This window comes from Emydura macquarii, unplaced genomic scaffold (assembly GCF_026122565.2).
Source record: "Emydura macquarii macquarii isolate MOO-44397 ecotype Brisbane River unplaced genomic scaffold, CSIRO-AGI_Emac_v2 contig_629, whole genome shotgun sequence".
NCBI classification, from domain to species: domain Eukaryota; kingdom Metazoa; phylum Chordata; order Testudines; family Chelidae; genus Emydura; species Emydura macquarii.
In genome coordinates this window covers 1,727,459-1,751,796 of record NW_027130766.1, presented here as the reverse complement: position 1 = coordinate 1,751,796, position 24,338 = coordinate 1,727,459, and the positions used below count along the sequence as shown (strand labels likewise).

The 24,338-nt window shown below is 45.8% G+C and overlaps 1 protein-coding gene across 1 annotated transcript; it reads right to left on the bottom strand.

Annotated features, from left to right (window-relative positions):
* Positions 1-2,117: 2,117 nt before the first annotated feature.
* METTL2A (methyltransferase 2A, tRNA N3-cytidine) lies at positions 2,118-23,879 on the bottom strand. Its single transcript, XM_067540977.1, has 9 exons — positions 23,725-23,879; positions 22,296-22,387; positions 17,618-17,988; positions 14,884-14,933; positions 13,247-13,307; positions 10,341-10,480; positions 6,137-6,243; positions 5,857-5,922; positions 2,118-4,611 (listed from the first exon to the last, which is right to left on the bottom strand). Exons 1-9 carry the CDS (start codon positions 23,838-23,840, stop codon positions 4,439-4,441), a joined length of 1,176 nt encoding a protein of 391 aa, XP_067397078.1. The 5' UTR covers positions 23,841-23,879; the 3' UTR covers positions 2,118-4,438.
* Positions 23,880-24,338: the final 459 nt, after the last annotated feature.

The following is a 24,338-nucleotide window of genomic DNA, read 5'->3' as shown; positions in this document are numbered from 1 at the left end:
AGTTATGGGCTTAATGCAAGAATCACTGGATGTAATTTATGGCCTGTGTTATGCAGGAGTTCAGAGTAGGTGATAAGAATGGTCTCTTCTGACATTAAAAGCCAATGAATCTCTGGGGAAACTCACCAACCCCACCATCAATTTGCTGGTACTAGATGAGAGAAGACTCTTTATAACACAGCAGTAGCTGTTTCCAGGACAGGGGCTATTAAGAGATAAAAAGCCATCTCTTCTGCTGGGGAGACTGGACATGATACCTCTGCAGTGAGACTCATTACCTACAGGCCAAAGGACTGGGGGCCTGGGAACCAAACCTACTCCACCCACAAGAGGCTGTAGAACAAACCTGTTTAGAATGGTTTTAAGCTAGCATGGTGCTGCTAATTTACTCAACCTAGCTTTCATTTTTTTAAGCCACTACTGACAAGGAGTTTAATGATCTTATATCTATACATCATAAAACCATCATGCAGTTCAGCCTGATCAGTGTTCTCTGCTCAGCCGGCCCTAGACTGGAATAGCAGGGTTTGCTACACGTCAGAACAGGTACAGTAGCAGAGCTGTGTGGGAGGCACAGGACCAGAATGGCAGGGAGTGCAGCAGGTCAGGAGCAAAGATTACAGAAATCGACGGGGGACCTCAGCCAGCATCAGTCTGAAGTACCTCTGGTTTGAACAAAGGCCATTAAACCTGGTGCTCTCAAGAACAGTAACATCTAAAACCAGAGCATGTTTAACCAGCAGTTTTTTTGCGCTAAGTGACTGTTTAAATGTTAAAGCAGAACAAACAAGGTTTAAAAAAAAAAAAAAAAAAAGAAGAGACAGCTACATTCATGGCTTCAGACTTAAATGGTTGCAAGTTTTTGAATGAAGCCTAGGTTAAAACCAGACAGATGTGGTAGAACAATCATAAGAAACTTCATTTCATCTTTTAAAAGAGTGTGAAACTGCTTTTAAGGGACCCCGTCAGCTTTAACTGAATAATTTATCATTAAAGAAATATCTTTCCTTGTGTTACAACAAACCCTTGGGTGATTAATAAGGAATTTTTTCTCATTACTTTAATCCCCCCCAATTATGCTGCTTGTTTACTTCAGTAAATAACTCTCCTTCAAGGGAGATAAAACTATGGTCAAAAGGGACAGCTCCCCCTCTAGGACTCAGGAACCGCAGGGAACTGGCTCAGGTGCCAGCAGTATCTGGAGAGGCGACATTTAAGCAAAGGTAGGGTTGGTTAGATCAGTGGTTCTCAACCTTTCCAGACAACTGTACCCCTTGCAGGAGTCTGATTTGTCTTGCAGACCCCAAGCTTCACCTCACTTAAAAACTACTTATTTACAAAATCAGACATAAAAATACAAGTGTCACAGCACACTATTCATGAAAAATTGCTTACTTTCTCATTTTGTCTGTATGAAATTTTAGCTTGTACTGACTTTGCTTGTGCTTTTTATGTAGCCTGGTGTAAAATTAGGCAAATATCTAGATGAGATGATGTACCCAGTGGACGACTCGTACGCATACCCCTGATGGAGAACCACTGGGTTAGATGAAAGGCAAAGGGATGTCATGCCAGAGAATTACAGGATTCTTCTTTCCTAAACTTGACTTGATCTCTTGGGTGGGACGAGGGAAAGAGAAAAGCATCATCAGCACTTAGAAGGAAAAGAGATCCTGTGAGCAACGATGCGCTTGTTACCTTAAAAGCAGACATTTATTCTCCCAGTCTCAGTTTCAAGCTCCTCAGAGCAGAGACCCGTCTTATTCTAGGACAGTAAAGCACTAACGTTCTATAAATATTAAAATCTCTTCCAGGTCCAGCAGTCAATATTTTTTTTTTAAAAGGCTAATTGAAATAATACTCTCCAGGGTATAAGCTTGGCAGTGCAGCCATCCCAGGACAAGGGACAAGCCCTCCTCTATAAAGGTGACCTGGAAAGGAAAGGGAAAATTGAATTTGTGCCTTTATCTGCTTCTTAGAACATCTGTAGGCTTGGAAGAACTAGTATTTTTGTTGGCAAATGATTTCACTGTACACGCACAAAAAATATTTCCATCAATAACAATGGACATTTACAGATACCCATTGTAATAAAAATGCTTCTTGAGAACTTAAGCGTTTGATTTAAGGGTATTTACTTTATATTTTGACATGCAAGATTGACAATTTGTGTTTTAACAGTTATATAGCTTTAACTTTTTGAATCTCAACACCTACTGTCATTGAATTGTGATGGTCTGACCCCCCATAGTTTCCCACAACTGTGAAAATTGAAGTTGATTAAAAACCCTAAAATGAAATATCCATATTATCCATCTAAATGATAAAAAATACAAACTGAATTCTGCCAAGCCCCAATATCTGAGAAGGAAAGGCGCCCTCAAGTGGTTTTTACCTTAGAAATAGGAAGCATTTTGAGTCTGGTCTCCACATTCCTCCATGTGGTTTGAAAGTTCTCTCACCCCTGAGCAGAAGGAGCAGGATTGTAGCATGCTTAACTAGAGCTTTTCTTCCAGCTGTTTACTCCAGCATTAGCTCGGTACTAACAAAGAACGGTTTTGGAGTTGGAATTTAAACAGGAAAATAGCGTCCGCATGCACAGCACCCAGAGGGGGGTTCCAAAGGACTGAGGGGGTCACCTCTGCAAGTGAGAGCTAGAATGGCCCATACGCAGCCTTGGAACCCATCACCCCACAGAGCTGGCAATGACGATGGCAGAGGAGCGGGCCGGGCCGGCTGTGTGGTGGCAGTGTCAAGAATCAACAATGCCACCTTCTAGACATGGTGGCAGTGGCAGATGTCACCACGATTCCTGTGGGCCCTCCCGGCACCCGTCAAGTCAATAGGCCCACTCCTGCTTTCGATGACAAAGCTCCCACTGACTTGTATGGGAACAGGAGCAAATTCTTCTCTCTTTACTCCCCCTTTCATCCTTCCAGGCATAGGCTCTTGTTACGTCTCTGTCAGCGAGATGACGCAGCCTCTTACAAGTGGACATCTCCTTTCTACACAGGTACTCCGAGCCCAGGAGCATCTCGCCATCAAAACGTACCTGCTGTGACGTGGAATGGCGTGAGGTGCACCAGATTGCACAGCCACAGCTCTGGTTCCTCTCCCCCCCGCAGCAACAGGAGCCAAACCAAGCTGAGGAAGGTGTCAGGCTGGGCCCTCCCCAGCAGAGATCCTGAGAGGGGCAGGCACTAGGGGAAAGGAGGTGGTGGCAGAAGGTAGATGGAGAAAAGGATGGTCACATGCCGGCAGCTACTCGGAAGCATCCCAAATCCTCTCCTGCCTTCTCCCCACTCCTCTTCTGGATAAAGTCCCTCTCCCCCACACCTACCAATCTCATTTCCTCCCTGCGAGCCTGGTCCCCTTCTTATCCTGATAATTAAACAGGCTTGATGGGATTTCCCCCACCTTTTCCACTCTATACGCAGGAAAATCCAGTTAGAAATGATTAGCTGTTCTATTCTTTGACACTAAAAGGGGAGTACTGTATATCACACCCTGCTGTTTTTGTCCTCTGCTTGACTGAACTGGTCCCAAAGATATTCTAACTGGATCTCCACCGCGCAGATCAGCTGCAGTACAGCACAGTAGCTTGCTTGGAAAGGATCAAGTAGTGGTGTAAACCCAGGCTGGCACATTGTACCACAAATCAGTTCTTTATGTTATAACTGTAACACGGACTGTAGCACACACTTTACTGAAAACAGATTCCACAGGGTACAAAAAGAACTGGCTCCCGAAGGTGTAGAACACAAGGATAGCTTCCCAAGGTTGGGGTAGGCGTCCATTAAGTTAGCTACTGATCATCCGCCACCCCCAGTTGATTACCTTAGGCAGATGGAAGGCGACCCTCTCTAAGCGAGCCTGAATGAGGACGACAGGGCTGGAATGAATCCACACTCACTAGCCAGCCTGACTTTTCATACCTGTTAGGGCAACCCACCCCTCTCCGTATCTGATTTGCAGGTCACGTGACTTTGGTTTTCGACACAGCAGCAAGTGCCAAAAAGGTGACGCGGCGGGAGGATCTGGGGGCAGGGGGTGGGTGCTTGAAATGAACCCCACTGGCCTGCAAACTTGAAAACCTGAACATCAGGTCCCAACTCCTGTTCCTTGGCATGCAGACACGCGGAGGACGGAGGAATCGTTATTCCTTTCGCTCGGGCTCAACACGAGACAGTGAGTGCCCATTTCTTGGGTAAATCGGGAGTCAGCAGTCATTTTAAAAACAAAGACTAGTAACTGGATATCGTCATGGAGCTGCCCTGAGCACAACTCCACCTTGCCCTCAGAGCGCATGAACTTACGACTGATCTGGTCATTGCAGAAGGCACCAGAATTCAGCAGGACGCAGAAATTGGCTCACTGCCACACGCTGCGCAGGAGAGTCTCAGCGAGTCCGAATACAGCGCGTGACCGACGTGCCTCGCTAATGAACGGGTCCGTTCTCCTCACGTCCTGCGGGGAAGGGCTTGCGGTATTTACACTGGATCCACACTCGATGCATCGTCACTTGCTTCCCTCGGTTCACCTGCAGGCGCCGATCGACCAGATTCTGGACTTTTTCCAAGCCAGCCGTGGTGAAAAGAGCATCCAGTTCATCTAGGAGGAGTGGGGAGGAGGCGGTTAAGACAGCAGAAGTATTAGTTTGATCAACACTGGCTTATTGTGGGCTAAACTGCTCTAACTGGGGGCCAAAAGATACTGTTGAAGGCTCAAGAAAGTGCTGGGAAAATCAAGTGCTTTTGATCCCACAGTCACATGAAAGGATCAGGTGATACCAGGTTTTGGATGTGCCATGATCTCTATACTGGGCTGGGCAACCATGGTCATCTCATGGCAAGAGTGAATACAGTCATTGGGGTACATGTTCTACTCTGCCCTGCTGAGGGGGAAGGGAAGTGCTTGGATGATCGGCATTACAGAGAGCGAGGAGGAGGAAGGGAAGACAGCAACAGCCCTGGAATGAAGAGGGGGGCACAGGCCAGGCAGGAATGCCTGAAGGGACAAGACTTTCTGAGGTTAGGGATAGTTGAGATAGGAATGTTTTTCAAGGGGGTTGATCAAGATGATAAGCACCCTCAAATCCCAAAGTCCCTGGGAATGGAGGACACTCAGCACTCTACAGGATCAGGCCCATGCTGTAAAGCTCTCAGGGTAAGCTTACAGTCCTGTATGTCTGACATGGACTGTGGCCATTAATCCAAAAACACCCCCAGAAAAGCCATATCCAGATGGGGCTGATCTAGACACCGAGAGCCCTCCAGGCCAGAACAACACAATTGCCACGTAGTCCACACACACATGTGATAGGCAGCATGCTGCGTTTTGTGACAGGGTGCTCCAGTGCTCTGGCTCCATGCAAAGTCAGAGACCTGGTAGCACCGGGGGGAGATCCAGTGTAACTGCAGCTCTGGTAGCATGTGATTTTATAGTATTTCTGTAGCGAAGCGCTAACAAGTCCCAGCTTGTGCTCTTTTATCTGATACCTGCCATGCTGAAACCTTTGCCAGACAGCCATTTTCTCACTTTCATAACACCCTGTCAGATTTATTTCGCTGTAACCTATACGCCCTGTGCAGTCAACTGAACTGAATAGTTCACTGCAGTCGTACCATTTTACACTTGACCAATGTTCACCATCAGTCGGATGGAGGTGCCCGATATCACGACCGTGGCTGGATGTTCGGAGGGCAGGGGGTGACGGGTGGACAGGAATACAAGTCCCACGGAGCAGCAGTAGAGTTGTTTTGCTGACGATACCGCAGCACAGAAGCCAGAGTAGGCTTTCGTGCCCCGAAATTGGGGGTGGCAGAAGACAAGATCCTCAGAGTGCTAATTTCCTACCTTGCGTAAAGAAGTAAACTCTAGTTCCATCGCCTCTCACGTAGAAGTTATCAGACAGACACCGACCTGGGAGCAAGAGGGATTCGGACAGTGTTACCCATCTAACTCATTTTAAATCAGCTGCACAAGAAGCTAGATGGCAATCCCTTCTCTCTACTACACACTGTGCTGAAGGGGAAGTTATCAACCTGTCTCCTAGACACGGCAGCCTCCCCTGCAGACACTCTCACATCACCCATTAATGATGTCGCAAGGGCTCCAGGGCAGAATGAGGAAATACCTTTCTTAAACCGAAGCTGTGCTAGGTCGTAACGACCATAATCTCGTAACAGAATCATTCCTCCTGGTTTCAGAAGCCGGGTCAGACTGTTAATGACGCACTGCATCCTGGGAAAAGAGCACATTAGAAAAATTCAACAGCCTTCAAAGTTAGATTTCCTGTGACGGTTTGGGCAGGAATCCTAGATACCAGACAAAAATCAGGCTAGAAACAAGGTGAACATTTCTAACAATGAGGGCAATTAACCACAGAGACAACATACTTAGGGATGTGGTGGATTCTCCATTAGAATCATAGAAGATTAGGGTTGGACGGGACCCCAGGAGGTCATCTAGTCCAACCCTCTACTCAAAGCAGGACCAACCCCAACTAAATCGTCCCAGCCATGGCTTTATCAAGCCGGGCCTTAAAAACCTCTAAGGATGGAGATTCCACCACCTCCCTAGGTAACCCATTCCAGTGCTTTACCATCCTCCTAGTGAAAAAGTTTTTCCTAATATCCAACCTAGACCTCCTCCATTGCAACTTGAGACCATTGCTCCTTGTTCTGTCATCTGCCACCACTGAGAACAGCCTAGCTCCATCCTCCCTGGAATCCCCCCTCACTCTTCTCTTCTGCAGACTAAACAAGTCTAGTTTCCTCAGCCTCTCCTCATAAGTCTTGTGCTCCAGCCTCCTAACTATTTTTGTTGCCCTCCGCTGGACTCTCTCCAATTTGTCCACATCCTTCCTGTAGTGGGGGCCCAAAACTGGACACAATACTTCAAATGCAGCCTCACCAATGCAGAATAGAGGGGAATAATCACTTCCCTCGGTCTGCTGGCAATGCTCCTACTAATGCAGCCCAATATGCTATTAGCCTTCTTGGCACCAGGGCACACTGCTGACTCATATTCAGCTTTTCGTCCACTGTAACCCCCAGGTCCTTTTCTGCAGAACTGCTGCCTAGCCCATCAGTCCCCAGTCTGTAACAGTGAATGGGATTCTTCTGTCCTAAGTGCAGGACTCTACACTTGTCCTTGTTGAGTTACTTGAAGTCTTAAAGGTAAAGATATGCTATACAGCTCAACCATGTCATGGGCTTGATACAGAAATTATTGAGCAAGGTGCTCTAGCCTGTGTTCTACAGGTCAGACTAGGTGATCATAATGGTCCTTTGTGGCCTTAGAATCTCTGAATGTATCCATGACATTTTCATGAGCGCCCAGCCTACAGCACCTTGGGCCTGATTTTCAGAAGTGCTAAGCACCTGCATCCATCATGGACTACCGCTGCAGGTGCTTAACAGCTCTGAAACTCAGACCTTAAACTGCCCCTCAATGCAAGACACCTTGATGTCCAGCATTTCTGTTATAACCTTGTTTTTCAGGGGTTATAACTCATTCATAAAACACAGGGTGGCACTGATACTTATAGCGCAAGGCAAGGTTTCCCAATCTTTTGAAAGCAGAGCCTCCCACTTCAGAAGAGTGACTCATAGTCCCAGTGAAACCCTGCCAGACGCCATCCCATCCCAAAGCTTGGCTAGTCATGTCTCAATATGCTCTGGCATCAGCTCAGCTGCATTAGGCCTGGCCAAACAACCTTTTCAAGACAGCCTGAACCATTCCAAGTGGCATTGCCATGTTAGTGGTCAGCTAAGAATGTTATCCCATGGGTACACCATTACAGATGGATTCATTTTTGTTTGTTGTTATTCTAATGTATTTATATGATCATAGTGCCTAGAAGAACCAGTCATGGACCAGGACCCTGTTGTACAAACACAGAACTAAAAGATGGCCCATGAGTGCCACTGAGTAGAAACCCACTAATCATAATGTGTTTATTAACCACAAGCAGCTTCTCTATCACATATATAAAACGTAGCCGCACAGTCATCTTCTTTCATATGGCGACAGTGGAACAGTGAAAGCAATGGTGTGACTACAGGTGGATCTTAAGGTCTCTCATCCAGTCCGGGGCAGACAGGGTAGCCATGTGAATGGCTGAGACACCTCCAGGACAAGCATGGATTGGGCAATTGTCCATGACGTGGCCGATGATTTGCACCATACCACAGTCGCATTCCAACAATTCCCTCACTTTCCATCTATGGAGGAAGTATGTGCATCTTCCATGTCGAGTGTGGGTATTGTTTAGAGCTGTCCATATACGCAGAGAGGAGAAGAAGCCCGGCACTTTCACAGTTGGGTCATCGATTAGATTATTGTTTGGTATGTTGGAAGCTGCCCAGACTTCAGACCATCTTCTGTGAACGTCCTTATCTTCCACAAAGAGGACTGTGGCAGGAGACCAGAAGTGTTTCCTTGATTTTAGTCGATGGCGAGGGTGTTGTTCTAGGTCAGGGTGGAGCTGTAGCGTGGTATTTGTGATGGTCTTTACGCACTCCCTAACTGCTGCAGCATCTTGTCGGATATTTGTTGGCTCAATGTTAGCCAGCACTGATAGCCAGGGAAGTGGCCTTGATGTGAGGGTGCCACTAATTATGCGAAGAGCAGCGTTAATTTTGGTGTCCACTAAAATGCGGGTGGCCTTCCACTCCAAACTGTGGCCCAGTATTCCATTGTGGAATGGACCAGGGCTATTGTTCCTTCCCTCAACAGGTTCCTGCAAGCTTCTGCATGATGTTGACCCTGGCCTTCGTTTTCCTGTTAGCTTGTTCCAGGGGGTGATGGAAGCTGAGCGTGCAGTCCAGGGTTGACCTCAGGTACCATGGATTATGATTGTGCATCAATGATGACCTACAGAAATTGATGTTTAACGTCTTCTTGGCCTGGATATTGTTCAGATGGGAAGATGAGACAACTGTTTTCAAGGCATTTGGCTTTAACTGTCATGCCTTGAAATAGGTTTCTAGTGCACGCGGATGACATCGTGCTGGGTACTCAGGCTTCCTCATTTGAAACCTCAGGAAAGGTTCTGGAACAGGACCTAAAAACACTAGCCACACAGTAAAGAGTAGGTAATTAACTAAGTACAGACTGGTGTGTAAACTGCATTTACCTTCACACCATGTTACTATCTGTCAAGTATTCACATTTTTAAAAGCATTACTATGATCTCTCTATGTAGTGGAGTCAGCAGTCCCTTCCATGACTGTACTTTCCAGGTCCAAACTTCAGGAAACCTTGCGTGACGACATTCAGCAGCACATGTTGTGCTAGTCACTCTGATAGCAAGAAAGCCAAAGAGAGCCACGGGGTTGGTCTGTGACCAGCGACCAGAACAAGAAACCCCTTCGTACTCATACGATCACCAAATGTCTCTCTTTCCTGCCATGAGACGTCCTACCTACCTACATTCAGAATACATCAGTTGTAAGATATCTTGGCTCTCCACCTCAACGCTCCTGTGAGGTAGGTCAATATTATGTCGCGCCCATTTTTACAGATGAACCAAGTGAGCAGAGAGTTTATGGGGACATTGCCAGGTCAGTTTAGGACCGAAATTTAGGAGTGTAAATAAAATGAAGTTTTATGAAGCCTAATATTAAGAGAAGCCTTTTCAGGAGCAAAAAAAGTCCATGAGAAGAGTTTACTTGAATCCAGACATTCCCTGGTAGCATTTGCAGCCCAAACTTTGGGGTGCTGGTCTAAGGCAGCAAATCCAGAAAGTGGAATTGACTCTACGGCATGCTCGTTGTCCAAGCTGAATTAAACGCACAAGGTAAATACAGAGCAAAGGGTGATGAGTGCATTAGGCTAAACCAGGGTTCGACAAATTTGTTTTGGAGTTGGAGCCAGCCCAAAAATTAAGGAGCCAGACAACGTGGGCTCAGCGGCGGGGCACCCTGGCTGGAGCGCAGCAGCCACTCTCCCCTCCTGGTCCCGCCCCTTCCCCCCCCGCTCCTCTCCCGCAACGTGGGCCCAGTGGCAGGGTACTCTGGCTGGAGCGCGGCAGCTGCAGCGCTCCCCCTCCCAGCCCTGCCACATGGGCCCAGTGGCACCCTGGCTGGAGCGCAGCAGCCGCTCCCCCCGGAGAAATACTAGGCGCCATGACGACCTGGCGCCCGGGGTTTGTCGAGCCCTGGCTAAACTCAGAATGCCAGTAACATGGGTAAGGATTATTTCACTATAGGATTTTTAACCTGACAATATCACTTTATTATCCCCCATTAAAGAGCTTTGGCTGCATTGGCCACATGCAGCCTCTTCTCCTTTCGTTACAGGGAATGCTGGAGCTGTAGCAGAGGCGGACTTACTTTTCCGGGAGAAGAGCTGACAGGACAAAGATGAGAATAATGATGTCAAGACTTTCCTCTGGCATTGGATATGGGCTTTGGTCCTTGCACAGGTCATGAACGAAGGCAAAACAGCGAGAAGAATCATACTCTACATTGGTCTGTAATTAAAAGAGGAGCGACACAAGAGGACACAGACACTGTCAAACACAAAGACCAACGCTACCTTCCTGCATAGTCTCCATTTTACTTTCAGGCAGAAAAGCTGGAAGAACCAGGGTGTGACGCTGGCTAGATTAGGGGGGCTCTTGAGGTGTATTCAGGAGCTCTGATTATTCCCTTCTACACCAATCTCGTGTTGGGGGTGTCATGCTGGCCGGATGGGGTGGGGAGGGGGGCATTTATTATATTAATTAACATCAGTGTGTCAAAATCATAATAATTCATGTGAGATATGCCATGTTAGTTACTGTTAGAAAGGCTATAATGTGCTAAGTAAGATAACAATGTTTAAGTTCATGTGTTATATGTGTAATGGAAGTTATGGAGATGGTTGATATATCTGTATTTCAAATTGTGCTGTCTGGGCGACACCCCAGACAGGATGGCTGCAGCACTAGCCTGCTTAATGGCCCATTAAGAAATTCACTGGTACAGGGGGCCCTGGGGGAGAAGCCAGGGATATACCTGATGAGTCACCAGGACTTACTCATGTGACTCTGGACTCCATTTTATTCCTGTAAAATTCCACAAGCAGCATGGAAAAAGCCAAAGGACATAAAAGGCAGCTGCACTAGATCCATTTTGTCTTTAGTCAGTCTTCGTCTTCAGTCTTCACCTACCTCTGATCAACTCATCTACAACTGAACCGAAGCGGTGAAACAAAGGACTGAGACCTATCCAGGTACTGGATGTACACCAGAGGGATTATACAAGCCGCAAACCACACAACTCTACTAGAAACCTGATATATATATATGAGCTTTCAAATCATTTGTATGTATCAGATTGCTTTAGTCCTTTAACATTTCTCTTATAGTTTGTTTCTTTCTTTTTATAATCAACCTTTAGTTTTAGTTACTAAAGGGTTGGCTGGCAGCGTGGTGTTTTGGGTAAGACCCAAACTTATCTTGATCTGGTATTGTGGTTGACCCTTTGGGGTCAGGAGAAACCTTTTTGGTAAAGAGCATAGAGTTTTAAATAACTGGTCTCTTTACTGGACCTAGTGGCTGATTGGGAGCCAGAGACTGAAATGCAGTACAGGGGGCTGTGTGTATTTTATTTTGGCTTCTTGATAACCAGCGTGGGGAATGAGAAGCGCTGCTTGTGGCTGGTTAGGAAGTCTGACTTCAGTGTCACCCCCCCAGCGCTGGGAGAATCTGCTCTCCTTTTGCAGCCTGCACTGACCTTGGCATTTTCAGGTGGCTGCCCTAGGCACGGACGGGTCACACAGCGTATGTCTACACTGCAGTTGGGTGCGTGCCGCCCAGCCTAGGACAGACTTGCACTAGCTCCACTCAAGCTAGTGTGCTAAAAATAGCAGTGTGGACCTTGTGGCTCAGAGTAGCCATCCAAGTCCAAGCCTGCCCAACCAGCTAGCCTGAACCACCGCCCACGCTGCAATAGCCACACTTTTATTTTTAAGCATGCTAGCTTGAGTGGAGTTGGTGTGAGTCTGTGTACTGGGGGCTGGGAGGCACACCCTTTGCTGCAGTGTAGACACATCCCCTGGATGGATCCCCTGGGTCCATCTCGGAATAACCCGTGTGTACAACTATTGTAATTAGAACATTCAAGTGCTGTCAGACAGGGAAGTGGAAGGGAACTATGGAAAATTATTAAGTAGATATGGCAGAGTTATCAGAGTCCCAGACTCATTCTATTCAGTCCTTCACTACTGCCAAAAAAAACAGTGCCAGACTGCGGGACCAGCAACAGCTCTAAGGTCAAACCTCTCACAAATGATCAAGGCTAGAAATGGGTGATTTATACCACTAAGCTGGAATTCTCCCCTTTTTAGCAGCACAAAGGGTCAAGGCCTAAACCTGCTCCAGTGAAATCAATGGTAAAACTCCTGCAGATTTCAGTAGGGAAACACTTGGCCCTGAGGTGAAACATTTCAAACCAGGATTTCTAATGCCAGGCTCCTAAAACCATATTTAGATTCCTACAGAGAAGGGGTCTGTTTTGCAGAGGTGCAGAGCAACCCCAGCTCCCACTGAAATGTAGACTCTCGTCAGTTTTACTCTGCAGCTGCTTGGGAAGGCAGGGAGCAGCAGCAGTCATACTGGAGCAGCTGTCCCTTGCTACTATTCTCCCCCCCCCTCATGATCTCTCACATCAAACTGGCTGGTAAACTGAATACGCTAGCTAGGTTCTTAAACTCTATTCTAAACAGATTTGTTTGTTAATATCTGCTACTCCATGGCCAAAGTCAACCCTTGTCCCCAAACAACAAAGTCAGCATCCACCATGAAGCCGCCCCTGCAGTCTGCGCAGCAGCAATTAAATGCTATTTCCAGACCTGGGGTTACATCAATGATACATGTGAACCAAGAATAACAATTGATTGAGACTGTAAGAAATAGCTCTAAAGGTTTCAAATCTTCAGCAGTTGCCTAGTTAAACAGCACATGGTCTGGAAAAACGATGCTGACAACAGGAGACTTACTTTTCCAGAAGCATGGTCAAACTGCCTTTTTAAAAAAAATGAATCCTACACCCTTCCTTCCTTCAGCCTCCAATGGCCAGATCCGCTAATCTACTTGCACTGAGAAGCAGTATCCAGTTCTAGCTAAATATCAAGCTGCCAGCAGACTTGAACTAATGCAGGCAGTGCTAACTGTAGATCTTTGCAAATGCTGCATAGGATCAGCTGCCTCACTTAACTGTGACTTCATCTAGAACTTACACAATATTTAGTTTACCTGGACAAGATCCACAGCTGTGCTGGAAAAATCACAGCAATAAACAAAGAGCCCCGGATCACTGAAATAGAAAAGAAACAGGAAACAGTCATGTGCCCATGCGGGGCTTAGAGTAACAGGGTGGATAAAAATTGATGCTCATAAAAAAATAGATTTTAAATTTAATTTTAAATTTTAAAAAGAAGCCTATTTAAAATTAAATGTGAAATTATGACAGCCTACATTAAGACCTACACTTACTATAAACTATTAAAACAACAAGAAAAAAATATTCAAGCAGTATATGTTTGCTGACAAAGTTTTTAAGAAAAATCAAAGCATTGAACTGGTGGACGTCACTGACTGAACACCTATGACTAGAATTTGTTGAAGTGCTAAACTATTTTTTGACAAGAGCAGCTTCTTATGCAGGTGCAGAGCGAATATTTTCTTCATTTAAATGTAGTCAACTATTTCAGTTCAATGACTAATTCATTCAAAGTTAAGAAATTGATTGGAAAAATAAAACAAATTGTCTTGCTTTTTCAACTCCCAATTTATGAATAAAAAATCAGGCAAGAGAGGATGAAAATGACTCATTCTAAAATCTTGAAAGACATGGTGATCAGAAACAATCACTTCAATTCATTAACTACAGACAGTATTTTATTTGTTTAGTATTTAAAATGGACTGATGTTTTAGTAATCTTTTTTCCTATGTGTCCACCACATTTAAGGTAGTTTTATTTTAGTAATAAAAAAAAAATTAAAATGCTGGTTTTGTGCATTTTATTTGAATTCCAATTTCCATCTAAATGTAACTGGACAGAAATCATGAATAAAAATGAATCATCATCTACTAAAAAAAGAAATGCATCATTCACCATTTTCTAACATAATAAAAAAGTTAAAAATTAAGAATCTGAATAAATGTAAATTTTGAGATAGCGTATCCTCCTCGTTAGCAACAAGCAGGACCAAATGTAGTATAAAGGCTATATTTAATTTAACAAATCAACGTTTTAATGTTTATCAGCCAATGAGAAGCAACCTTTCTTTAGGGAAAGAACTAAAAAGTACAAATGCAAAACAAGATGAAAATTGTTGACTTAAATCAGCAAGCAGGAAACTGATTTAAATCAGGATAAAAACTGTTGGATTTAAATCAATTCACCTTGCAGAGTAGTTTTTAGGGAAAAATGTATCTAAAGCTTAGAGCATTCAGGTGGTGGTTTGGAGTGCTGGGCTTTATCCCCATCTCTACCAATGACTTGCTGTGTGGCCTTAGAGTCACTTAGCACCTCTATGCCTCCATCATCTCCATCTACACAATGCCGGGGATAGTAACGCTTACATTCCTGGGAGAGAGGAGGGAAAATAGAAATTGGGAAGCTTGTCTGCAGAGTGCTTTGAAAGCCACCAATGAGTGGATGCACAGAATTTCATGACCACCAAATGTATTCTATGGATCCTCAGCAACCTTTTAACCTAAATTCAATCATTCAAAGGTGTGTGGACAGAATGGACAAGTGGGTATGTTTGTATTTAGCTGCTTCTATAGGCGATGATTCTACACATTAAAAAAAGGACCAGAGCACAAAATCCTTTCCCGTTATTCATTTTTTTTCTGCAAGTAGTAAATAATCAGAGCTGCTTACTTGTTGGTTTGCAAAATTGGGAAGACCGTATTTCCAGCACCACAGCCAACCTGAAGAAAAAGAGCAGCCAGTCATACCCCTGTACTGGTTTCCTCCCTGACTCCTGCTTTCCAGTCTGCACTTAGCAGCTGGCTCCAAACATCACCCTCCAACCACAGAACGATGTTCCAGCAATCTACAGGGAACTAATCCCAAACGGCAAGGAACACCTTCAACGCCCATTAGTAAGAGATGAAGATGCTCAGCATCTTTCATGATCAGGCCCTATAGCCGGGCATCCATAGGAACCCACCAAACTAGCTACCTAATTCTATCAGCAGTTTGACAGATTGTGTGGATCACTGATATTCTTGAAAGTTGTTACTGCTGGAATTGCAAGCATAACAACTGGTATGAGTCACTCAAGCAGCCTCAAAGGCCAGGGGTTAGTCAGTTTCATTTCCATACAGAGACAATGAGGGAGAGTGTGGGAGGAGAAGGAAACTTGCTTTGTTCTCTTTTTCCTTTCTGTTATAGTTACACCCTATTATTTCAGTCTCCTTTTCTAAATGGCTCACTATCCCCCTGAGTTATAACTGGGCCTGCAGTGCTACTGCCCCATATCCAGCACCCTCATTTGAAGAGAAGGTAAGCCATACAATTTAGTTCAGCAGCTTTTGTTCCTGAATGTTTAGGGACTTCTGTGGAAGAATTGAAGCAAGCAGAATGGAATGTACTTATTAGACATCTGAAAGGCGGATGCAGAAAGCATACGCGTGGGATAGGAAAGCAGAGATGGTTTAAATAGTATGGAAAGTTGCTTCTAACAGGGTTTCAGGTGCCAGGATCCTGCAGAGAGCTGCAGAACTATTTATGCTGATTTGCCGCTGGGTGAATAGGGCTCCAACAGAACAGGTGGCCACAGCTATTAATACAACTCTTAAACTGAACAAGCCACAGATATGATGATTGATCATCCACAGTGACAGGTTGTGGGGCAAACGCAATACAAATAATTCAGCTTTAATAGTTTATTAGCCTGGTAAGTTCTACAGCCTGTTCTAGGAATGCTGTTGATATCCCCTTATGAATCAACATTTTGAGATTTCACAACTACCTGAGAACACCTTAGCTCAGTAGTTCCCAACCTTTTTGGCTCGAGGGCCACAGATATAATTTTTACAATCCTGAAGGGCCACCAGTCTCTGCCAGCAGCCCACCCCCGTGTACTGCAGTCAGACGGAAGGAGTTCAGCAAGCTCCCGTCTCCCTGGCTGCAGCAGAGAAACCACACACATCCTGTAGCCCTGTGCGCTCCACCTGGGACCCAACGCAGTGGCTCCCTTCCACAGCCAGGGGGACGGGAGATCAGTGCTCGCCTCCCTCTGGCTCCAGCAGGGAGCTCAGCACCTAGGGACCAGGCAGAGCGCTTTGCTCTCTGTTGGAGCCGGAGGACGGAAGCGCTGATTTCCCCTCCCTCTGGCTCCAGAAGGGACCCCAGTGCCTAGGTGGAACGCTTTGCCGTGCTTCCTGCTACAGCCAGGGGGAGGGGAGCGCTGATCTCCCATCCCCTTGGCTGCAGCAAGGAGCCTGCACCGGACTTTTAGCTCCTCTGAAATGCACTCCGCCTGGGTCCTTAGGCAGCAGCTCCCTTCTGCAGCCAACGGGAGGGGAGCGGTGGGCCACTTTTGGCCCCTGGGCCATGAATGGGGAACCACTGGCTTAGCTGTACTGAGCAGGGTTTTTTTCTTTTTTTCTGATCTGCAGTATGGTTTTCAGAGTTTTATATCACTCAAGTCAGACACCGAATCAGGAGCAGAACTCAGAAGTCAGGGACCGAGGGAAGCTTCCTAAACACAGTTAGCAAACCAGCTCTTTACACAACGAGAATGCATGTTGAGACCTCAGCTGTGACTTTAATGTCAGATAGTAATAACTTGCATTTTGAACCTCAGAAGGCCTGTGGGGGACACAGTCAGATGCGAATCAATTTGGGAACAACTTGGTCACAAAGACCAATCTGAACCGAAACTCAAACAGCTTAATTCAGTTCAAAATTGTCCTCATTGTTTTTAAATACTCTCCATAGAGTGCATCCAGTCCACCTCACAGATGCAGTCCTCTCTCTATCTCCCCACACCCAGCTTGTCGTGGGTTTTTTTTCTGCTTTCCTCTGCAGCATGTGGGTATATTCACTTGCCAGGATTATCTGGGCATATCTCACTTAATCACTTCTTTGCCATTGCAGGGGTCTTGTGCAATCCTATTCTCTGCCTGTGGCACATAATAGTTTAGTCTCCTGTGGGCTGTAATGCTTCGGTCTAATTTCGGTTGTTGTTTAGTGTACAGGTGCTAGGTAGTGCCTGTGAAATACAGGGAGGTCAGACTAGATGATTTCGTGGTCCCTTTTGGCCTTAAACTCTGTGGCTTTATCCCTCTGCTCAGTCTCACTACTGCTGGTACAAGGGTCTTCTCCTCTGTAGCAGCCTTCCTGAATCTTTCCTTCATATCAAATTTCAGCTGAAAATGAAGCTCTCTCTCTGCCTATATTACAGCTACTCTCCTATTATTCAGTTTTGTAAAGAACTTTGGGATAGATTTGTATGCAAGATGGTTCCGTATGTAAAGTTGTGTTGTGCTGTAGGATTTGGTGAGGTTGTACATGATGACCTGTTAGTTTGAAGACTGTCACCATGATGAACAGAGACACTGATTAAATTGGGAAAGATGTGGTTTCTCTCATTCATTGAAGTTACCTCTAGTATACGGTAAGTGGCAGAGGATCCTGGGAAGTCCCCATCACTTGATTTCAGGTCACCCAGCTTCAGCGTTGCTTTTCCGTCCATGCCAAGTCTGTGGATGATGTTATTACTGTCTTTCATAAAATCCAATTGACGATGCTCTTCTGTTCTAGTTTTCAATGAGCAAAGACCATTTTCACAGCTTCCCAGCCCTGCGTTTCTGGTGCTACCATCTTCGTGTGCAGAGGATGTTGGTTGACTTAGGTTTTGGTTTGGTGCCAGTTCAGGAAATTCAGTGAATAGCCAGTGTCTGTCCTTGAAGAAGCCATTTTCATGGATTTTATAGAAATCATTCCAGTATTCATTAGCATTGCGCTCATATTCATCTGTAAGCAAAGACATAGAAGAAAGGTCAACAGAAGACCAGTCAAAGTTCTTAGCTTGCCATCAGTTCAATCAAACGGGGGCCACAAGCTCATGCTGTATTTAGCAACTTCTGTAAGAATTAGAGTTATTCATTGAGGAGCATCCTGATTTGAGTTTGATTGCCTCTCATGAGAATTGATCTCCCCTCTCCCCTGTTAGGACACCACGCTACTGCATTAGGAATAAAAAAAGGAAGGTGTTTGTGAAAGAAGGTCTCTGCCTTTCTAGCTAGATTTCATGCAATTCTGAAATAGAAAAGACCTATCTGCAAAGAACTAGAGGAAAGATCATCTTATCTCTGCCATTGACTCTCTGGGGGACCTGAGGAAAGTCACTTCATCCCTGAGAAGTATTGAGCACCTATTACTCCCAGGAAAGTCAATGAGAGACAAAGATGTTTAGTATATTTTGGGATCAGGCTTCTCCATCTGAAAAATTGGGCAATACTTATTTACCTCACAGGGGTTGTGCAAGGCTTAGTTAGTATTTGTAGTGAGCTTTGAAATTGTGGAGTGAAATGTTCTTTGGAAATATTATAACAGTTTGGGCCATGTCTACATTTACAAACTTACAGCGGCACAGCTGTACTGATACAGCTGTGCTGCTGTAAGAGCACTTGTGTAGCTGTGTTATGACAATGGGACAGAGCTCTTCTATCAACACAATAAAACCAGCTCAACGAGCGGCGGTAGCTGTGTCATCTGTCGATATAGCGCTGTGCACGAGTGCGTATGGTGGCAAAACTTATGTTGCTCAGGGGTGTCTTTTTTCACACCCTTGAGCGACAAAAGTTTTGCCAACATACGTGCTAATGTAGATGTGGACTTAGTCTGATTGCTAGCACAAGACTGCTCCCTACAGTACTTTATTTTCCAGTTCTTTGTGCAAGTTAGAGCAACAGACGTTTCTGAGATTACAGACAGGAAAAGGAGACCAACAGAAAGGTCTGCTCCCCCAATCACTGGTTGAGAGGTTGTGTAGCTATATAGACTAAAGAACAAGACCTTAGCGATAAGTGTTATCACTTGCTGATTCTAATCTCTCAGATCTACTGGATCAATTTCATAAAATGAATAACACAATATAGAGCAAGAGCAGGAAGAACTCCCCTCTACTGAGGATGTGGAGTGGAAGTGATTGAGGTCTCTAACGGGATCAGAAACGGCCTGGACAATCTCCACCACACAACTGCACAGATTTCAGATACCTAACACAGTTCTTGGAGCTGCTTCCCTTCTTGGGAAATGGACTCAATGTGAGGAACTGACTGGCATCTTCCAAATGTGGTGAGCCGTTCTCTCAAATGAGGTTTTGGCATGAGCAGTCCTGGCCTATTGTGCTGGGAAGAGATAACTAATTTCAGTGCCCTTATGCATCTGATCAACCAGGACCACAGACTCCAACTGCATTTTAACATTATGCAAGTCCTTAAAATCTTTGGACAGTGACATGTTATTTACTGAACTCAAAAGATTCATGTATGATTATGATTACCCACACTTTTCTACAATTCTCACTCGATTTCTCTATCATCCACCAAGGACAGAAGGGTTAAGCAGGGAAAAGGGGGCATCCTTTAAAATGGATGTTACTCGAGACAGCCTGAGACACAGAAAATTAAGCTGGAATCTCCCTAACTGTTCAAGAGAGGTCTGAAGGAGGACAAAGAAAAGAAGACTGGAAATGTCTGGGGAGAAATGCAGTCTCAGTCTAAAAGGAAGCTTGGGCAAAGGAGAAAAAACCTGTTTTGGCAAAGAATTGAAAAGTCAGTTCTGGGTGTATTTTTAGCAGGATTTATTCTGAAGCACAAACTGCTAAATATAAAAATAATCCCTCTAACTTTATCTCTGTTACAAGGGCATTGTAAAGAGCCATGACCTCAGAACCCAAGTCAAGAGAGATTTTAATATCTGATAGCAGGCTGCAGTCATAGCACCTCATGCTGTGATCCAATCCGATCTCAAAGTAAGCAGGTCAAGCCCATGCAGTATATACACGGGAGACATTCAAGGAACACAGAAGTGGCAGAGGAAGTAGTACTGTTGATTCAGTAACTGGTGCTTTATCCTGAGCTCCATGGAACCAATGCCTTAATGTGGAGGCAAGGAAGTACAGTGTGAGTGGTGTCACCTTTCAGATGAGAAAACATGAGGTGCTGATAAAATTCTACAGCATTTTCATACAACTAGGGAATGCTAACCTTGGTGTCTTGGCAAGATTCCAACTCAGCTATCTACAGTCTAAGTACCTAAATGCCTCCTTTGACAGCCATTGGATAAGGTATTATGCACTTCCTGGCCGCAAGAACAGCATAGTAGTGCTGTGCATTACTCAGAGATGTTGTGGAGCTTACCGTTTGAAAAACAACGAAGACCTCAGATAAGTGCAGAGTATTAGCAGCAGTGTAAGAACAAGAAATCAAATAGCAGCTGATAAGTATCACTCTGAAAATAGATTGTAAGGCCAGAAAGGACCATTATCATCATCTAATTTGACCTTCTCCACAGTGAGGGCCAATGAACTTCATCCATATATTCCTGCTTCAAGATCAGGAATATTAAAAATATTCCTTTGCGTCAGGACATCCATGTGTGAGCTGATTCCTGCAATTCTCTGTCCCTGGTTGGAAGTTCTGATCTCTCTGCTCTTCCTTGTGAGGACTACCCCCAAAGTCCAGCTCATATTCACCCCTTCATACTAGAGGAATCTCCGGGATGAAGTATGTCCCCAAAGAAAAATTACTGGTCACAGAGGATGGGGAGGGAATCAGAGACTCCCTGGACCCAATGAACCATTGTCTGCAGTGAGAAATAGTAGAAGCCATACTGCTTTTTCCATGCCCCCAGCTAATTAATAACCCTTCCCAGATAGCATACATCAGACACCAACCCACCCCCTTCAAAATAAATTCTGAAGGCCCATCTATTCCACAAGACATTGCCGCTGTAATGACCAATATCCTACTCTTCACTGAACGTGTGTAGTGTAACCACCCGTGCTTTAGATTATAAACTCTTCAGCAGGGATTCCATTCTGTCTAGAATACCACTATGGCGCGCCATGCACGGAGTTATAATAGTATAACTATTATACGTAACAGATGTGGCACAGTTACCATCTGTCCCCTATTCTGGAAGTAAGCAAAGCTAGCGAATAGATGGGCAGTATCCTCCAATGGCCTGATTTTCAAATGAACTCAGCACAATGATTGCTACTGGGTACTGAGCACTTTTGAGAATCTAGACCCACAAGTTTAGGAGGGTTAGTCTTAGCCATAGTAAAAAGCCTGTTATTGTGAACACCATGGAATGCTAAATGGAGAGGGCCTGAATAGCATCATCAGAATTAGCATTTTTGCCTTACAGATGTAACAGACTCATGCCTTTAATTTTAATAAAAGAAGCAGTCCTACCTCGATCCCCAGGAGCAGCCTACTGTAGAAAACCAACATAGACCATTCCTATTTAGCTACATACAAGTGTGAGGTGGGATGTAACAAGTAACATCAACTAAATCCCTGGACTAGTTCTTGAGAGAAAGGTATACCAGAGGACAGCAGAACACTTTCACTGTCTTTTGTAAAGTAGAATGAGATCTCAGAGCAGGAGAGGAAAGGTTCTGTGTGAACTTTAGCCAGCTTTAACCAAAACACTAACTGCAGGGCTATGCCTCTCCAGCCTGATTCAGGTTTAGAACTATGGTGAGTTTAAATGATGGATACGCCAATACTTCCTGCACCAAGGTCTCCGCAAAGGAAGGGAATTTGAAAAACACCTAAGAATGTTAGTGCCACGTGATTTGATGCCAAACATTCAATGTAGGATCTTGGATAAACTAATGTTTTTCTTAGTCTCTAGTTCAACTATTACCATGTATCCATTAACTTGTCCATATTTATCCACATGACCACTGATACCGCTTATAACTTACTAGGAGAAAGACTGAGCTTATTTTACAAGCAGCATAACATCATGCAAGGAACTTGAAGATTAACTGTTAGAAGTCATTAAGCTGCTAGAGAGATAGACAGCTGTGAAGGCAGAACAGAATCAGCTGTGAGAAGCATTAATACTTAAAACATCAACAAGAACAGAATCTAAAGACATCTAGCAGTTTTTTCTTTTTTTCTGCATTAAGCACCTGACAATAGGCTCTTGGAAAATTTTGGGGGGAAATAAATGAAGAGGAATCTGTTTTTGGCTAGAACCGTCAGCTATTAAATCTTGACATGTCAATATGTCAGAAATAGAGTGGCATCTAGGAGTACCTTGTTTGTCTTGCGGCACAAGCTGCCTGCTGTTCTCTTGAACTTTGTTCCTTGCACTGGCTTCTCGCTCTTCAGACCATTCTACATTATCCCTGTTCGGAAAAATAAAACAAACTACTTAGTTAGGAAGGTTAAGGCTGAAAAAAAGAAAAAGCAGTGTAACAGCATTTCAATATCTAGCAAATTCAGAACAAAAAATTCCCTTAATAAGCAAACGAAGGAAGGGAATTAGACGGCTTGCTGAATTGATAATAATAGGGTGTTTCATCTGTAGGTCTCCAATTCGAATCTGGGCCAGCGAGGTAGTGATCTAAAGCTGATCAACATGTGATGGTTGTTCAGAGGTGTATGTGAATGGTTTTGGATGCCCCATCCAGTTTTAATGGACATAAATTCACATCACAAGATCACCATCACATCTGACACTAATAGGAGCCTTTTGCTGACTAAACAGATGATTCTCCTGTCATGCACTAAAATAGCTGTAATGCACAAACAGATTTAATATTGAACAATATGCATGGATATCTTAAGAGAGAGCACTGGATACAGGGAAGTTTTCAGATGTTAAGAACGTGTTGACGGTTTCAATGTCTGTACACAGCTGAGCAGGCATTGAAGTAAGTGATCATTTAAGGAGCGAAGCCAGATGATGCAAAGGAACCTGGACAAAGAAGAATGTAGGGGCCCGGAAGAATTATTCAGGCCCTAGAAGGGGTTATTCTTTCCATAACTACTTAACAGAGACAAAAGAGAGAGCAGCTGATCCCTAAAAACTTCTCATTCCTGGGGAAAGAGGAAACTGAGGATTTACATTTGTGAAATAGCTTCATGTCATGAAACCGAGAGTCCCGGAGCACCTTCGAGACCAACAAATCTCTGCAGGCGTAACCGTCCCTGGGCTGCAGCCCACCTCGCCAGGTGCATCGGATGCAGAAACGTCTGAGTCTCGGAGGTGCTGCAGGACTCTGTGGTTTTGGCTGCACACAGACTAACCCGGGGACCCCTCCGGCACTATTCATCGTGTCACAGATCCCGACACTGGATCACCAGCAGATGGGGGGAGGGGAAGGGCTGTGCGGGTGGAGGGGGAACATTTCCAACGGGGGGGGGGGGGGGGGGGGGAATGGGGGAGCTGTGCACGCTCGGTTGCCTGGGGCAGGCTGCTCGAACGTGCACGCGCAAGGGGTAGGGGAGTCACTGCGCACGCGCGAAGAGGGGGGCGGGACCCTCGGCGCTGGGAGAAGAGGGGGTCGGAGTACGCGGGTGCCCCCCACCCGGGTCTGGGAGAGGAGGGCTGCGCGCACGCGCGGAGGGTGAGGGGGGGGTGTGCGCCTCCTGGAGCAAAGGTGGGGGCCGCTGCGCGCGCGGAGAAGGGCGGCGATCCCGGCCCGGCCCTCGGGGGGGGGCGGCGGCGGGGTCCCCTCACCAGGCGTTGTGCTGGAAGAGGCGGCTCGGGTCCGTGAGCAGCCGGGTCCCGAACTGCTGCCTCCTCCCCCGCGGCGCCGATCCGGCTTCCTCCCCTGGCCCGCTGGTCGCCGCCATGACAGGCCGCGCGCCACCCGGAACCGGAAGTTACCCGCCTCCTCCTTCCCCTCTCCCCTCACATGACCTCAGCAGCCTCCGCTCCGACCAGAGAGAGAACCGTGTCGGCCGGCCGGCCGGCCATTGGTGCTGGGAGGAACGCCCCGCCCCCAACACGCCCCGCCCCTTCAGCGCCCGGCGCCACGCTCCCCTGGCCTAGTTGCTGTGCTCGCACTGGAGCGAAGGTGGGGCCGGGCGGGAGCAGACCCGAGGTCATTTAGGCCCGGCCTTTGCCTCTGTGAAATAATAATAATAATAATTTGCCCCTCCAGGGATTTCCTCCTTCACTCACTCCCTGGGGCAGACGCTGGGCGAAGCCCTGCAGCACAAAGGGTTATTTAGATCTCTTCTCAGCTGTGATCCAGCAGCTGGGGACTGGACCTGGCCGCTTATCGCAGGGTCAGGGGCAAAGATCCCCTGGGATTTCAGCAGAAACGAGTCTATAGTTGCCCTTGTTCC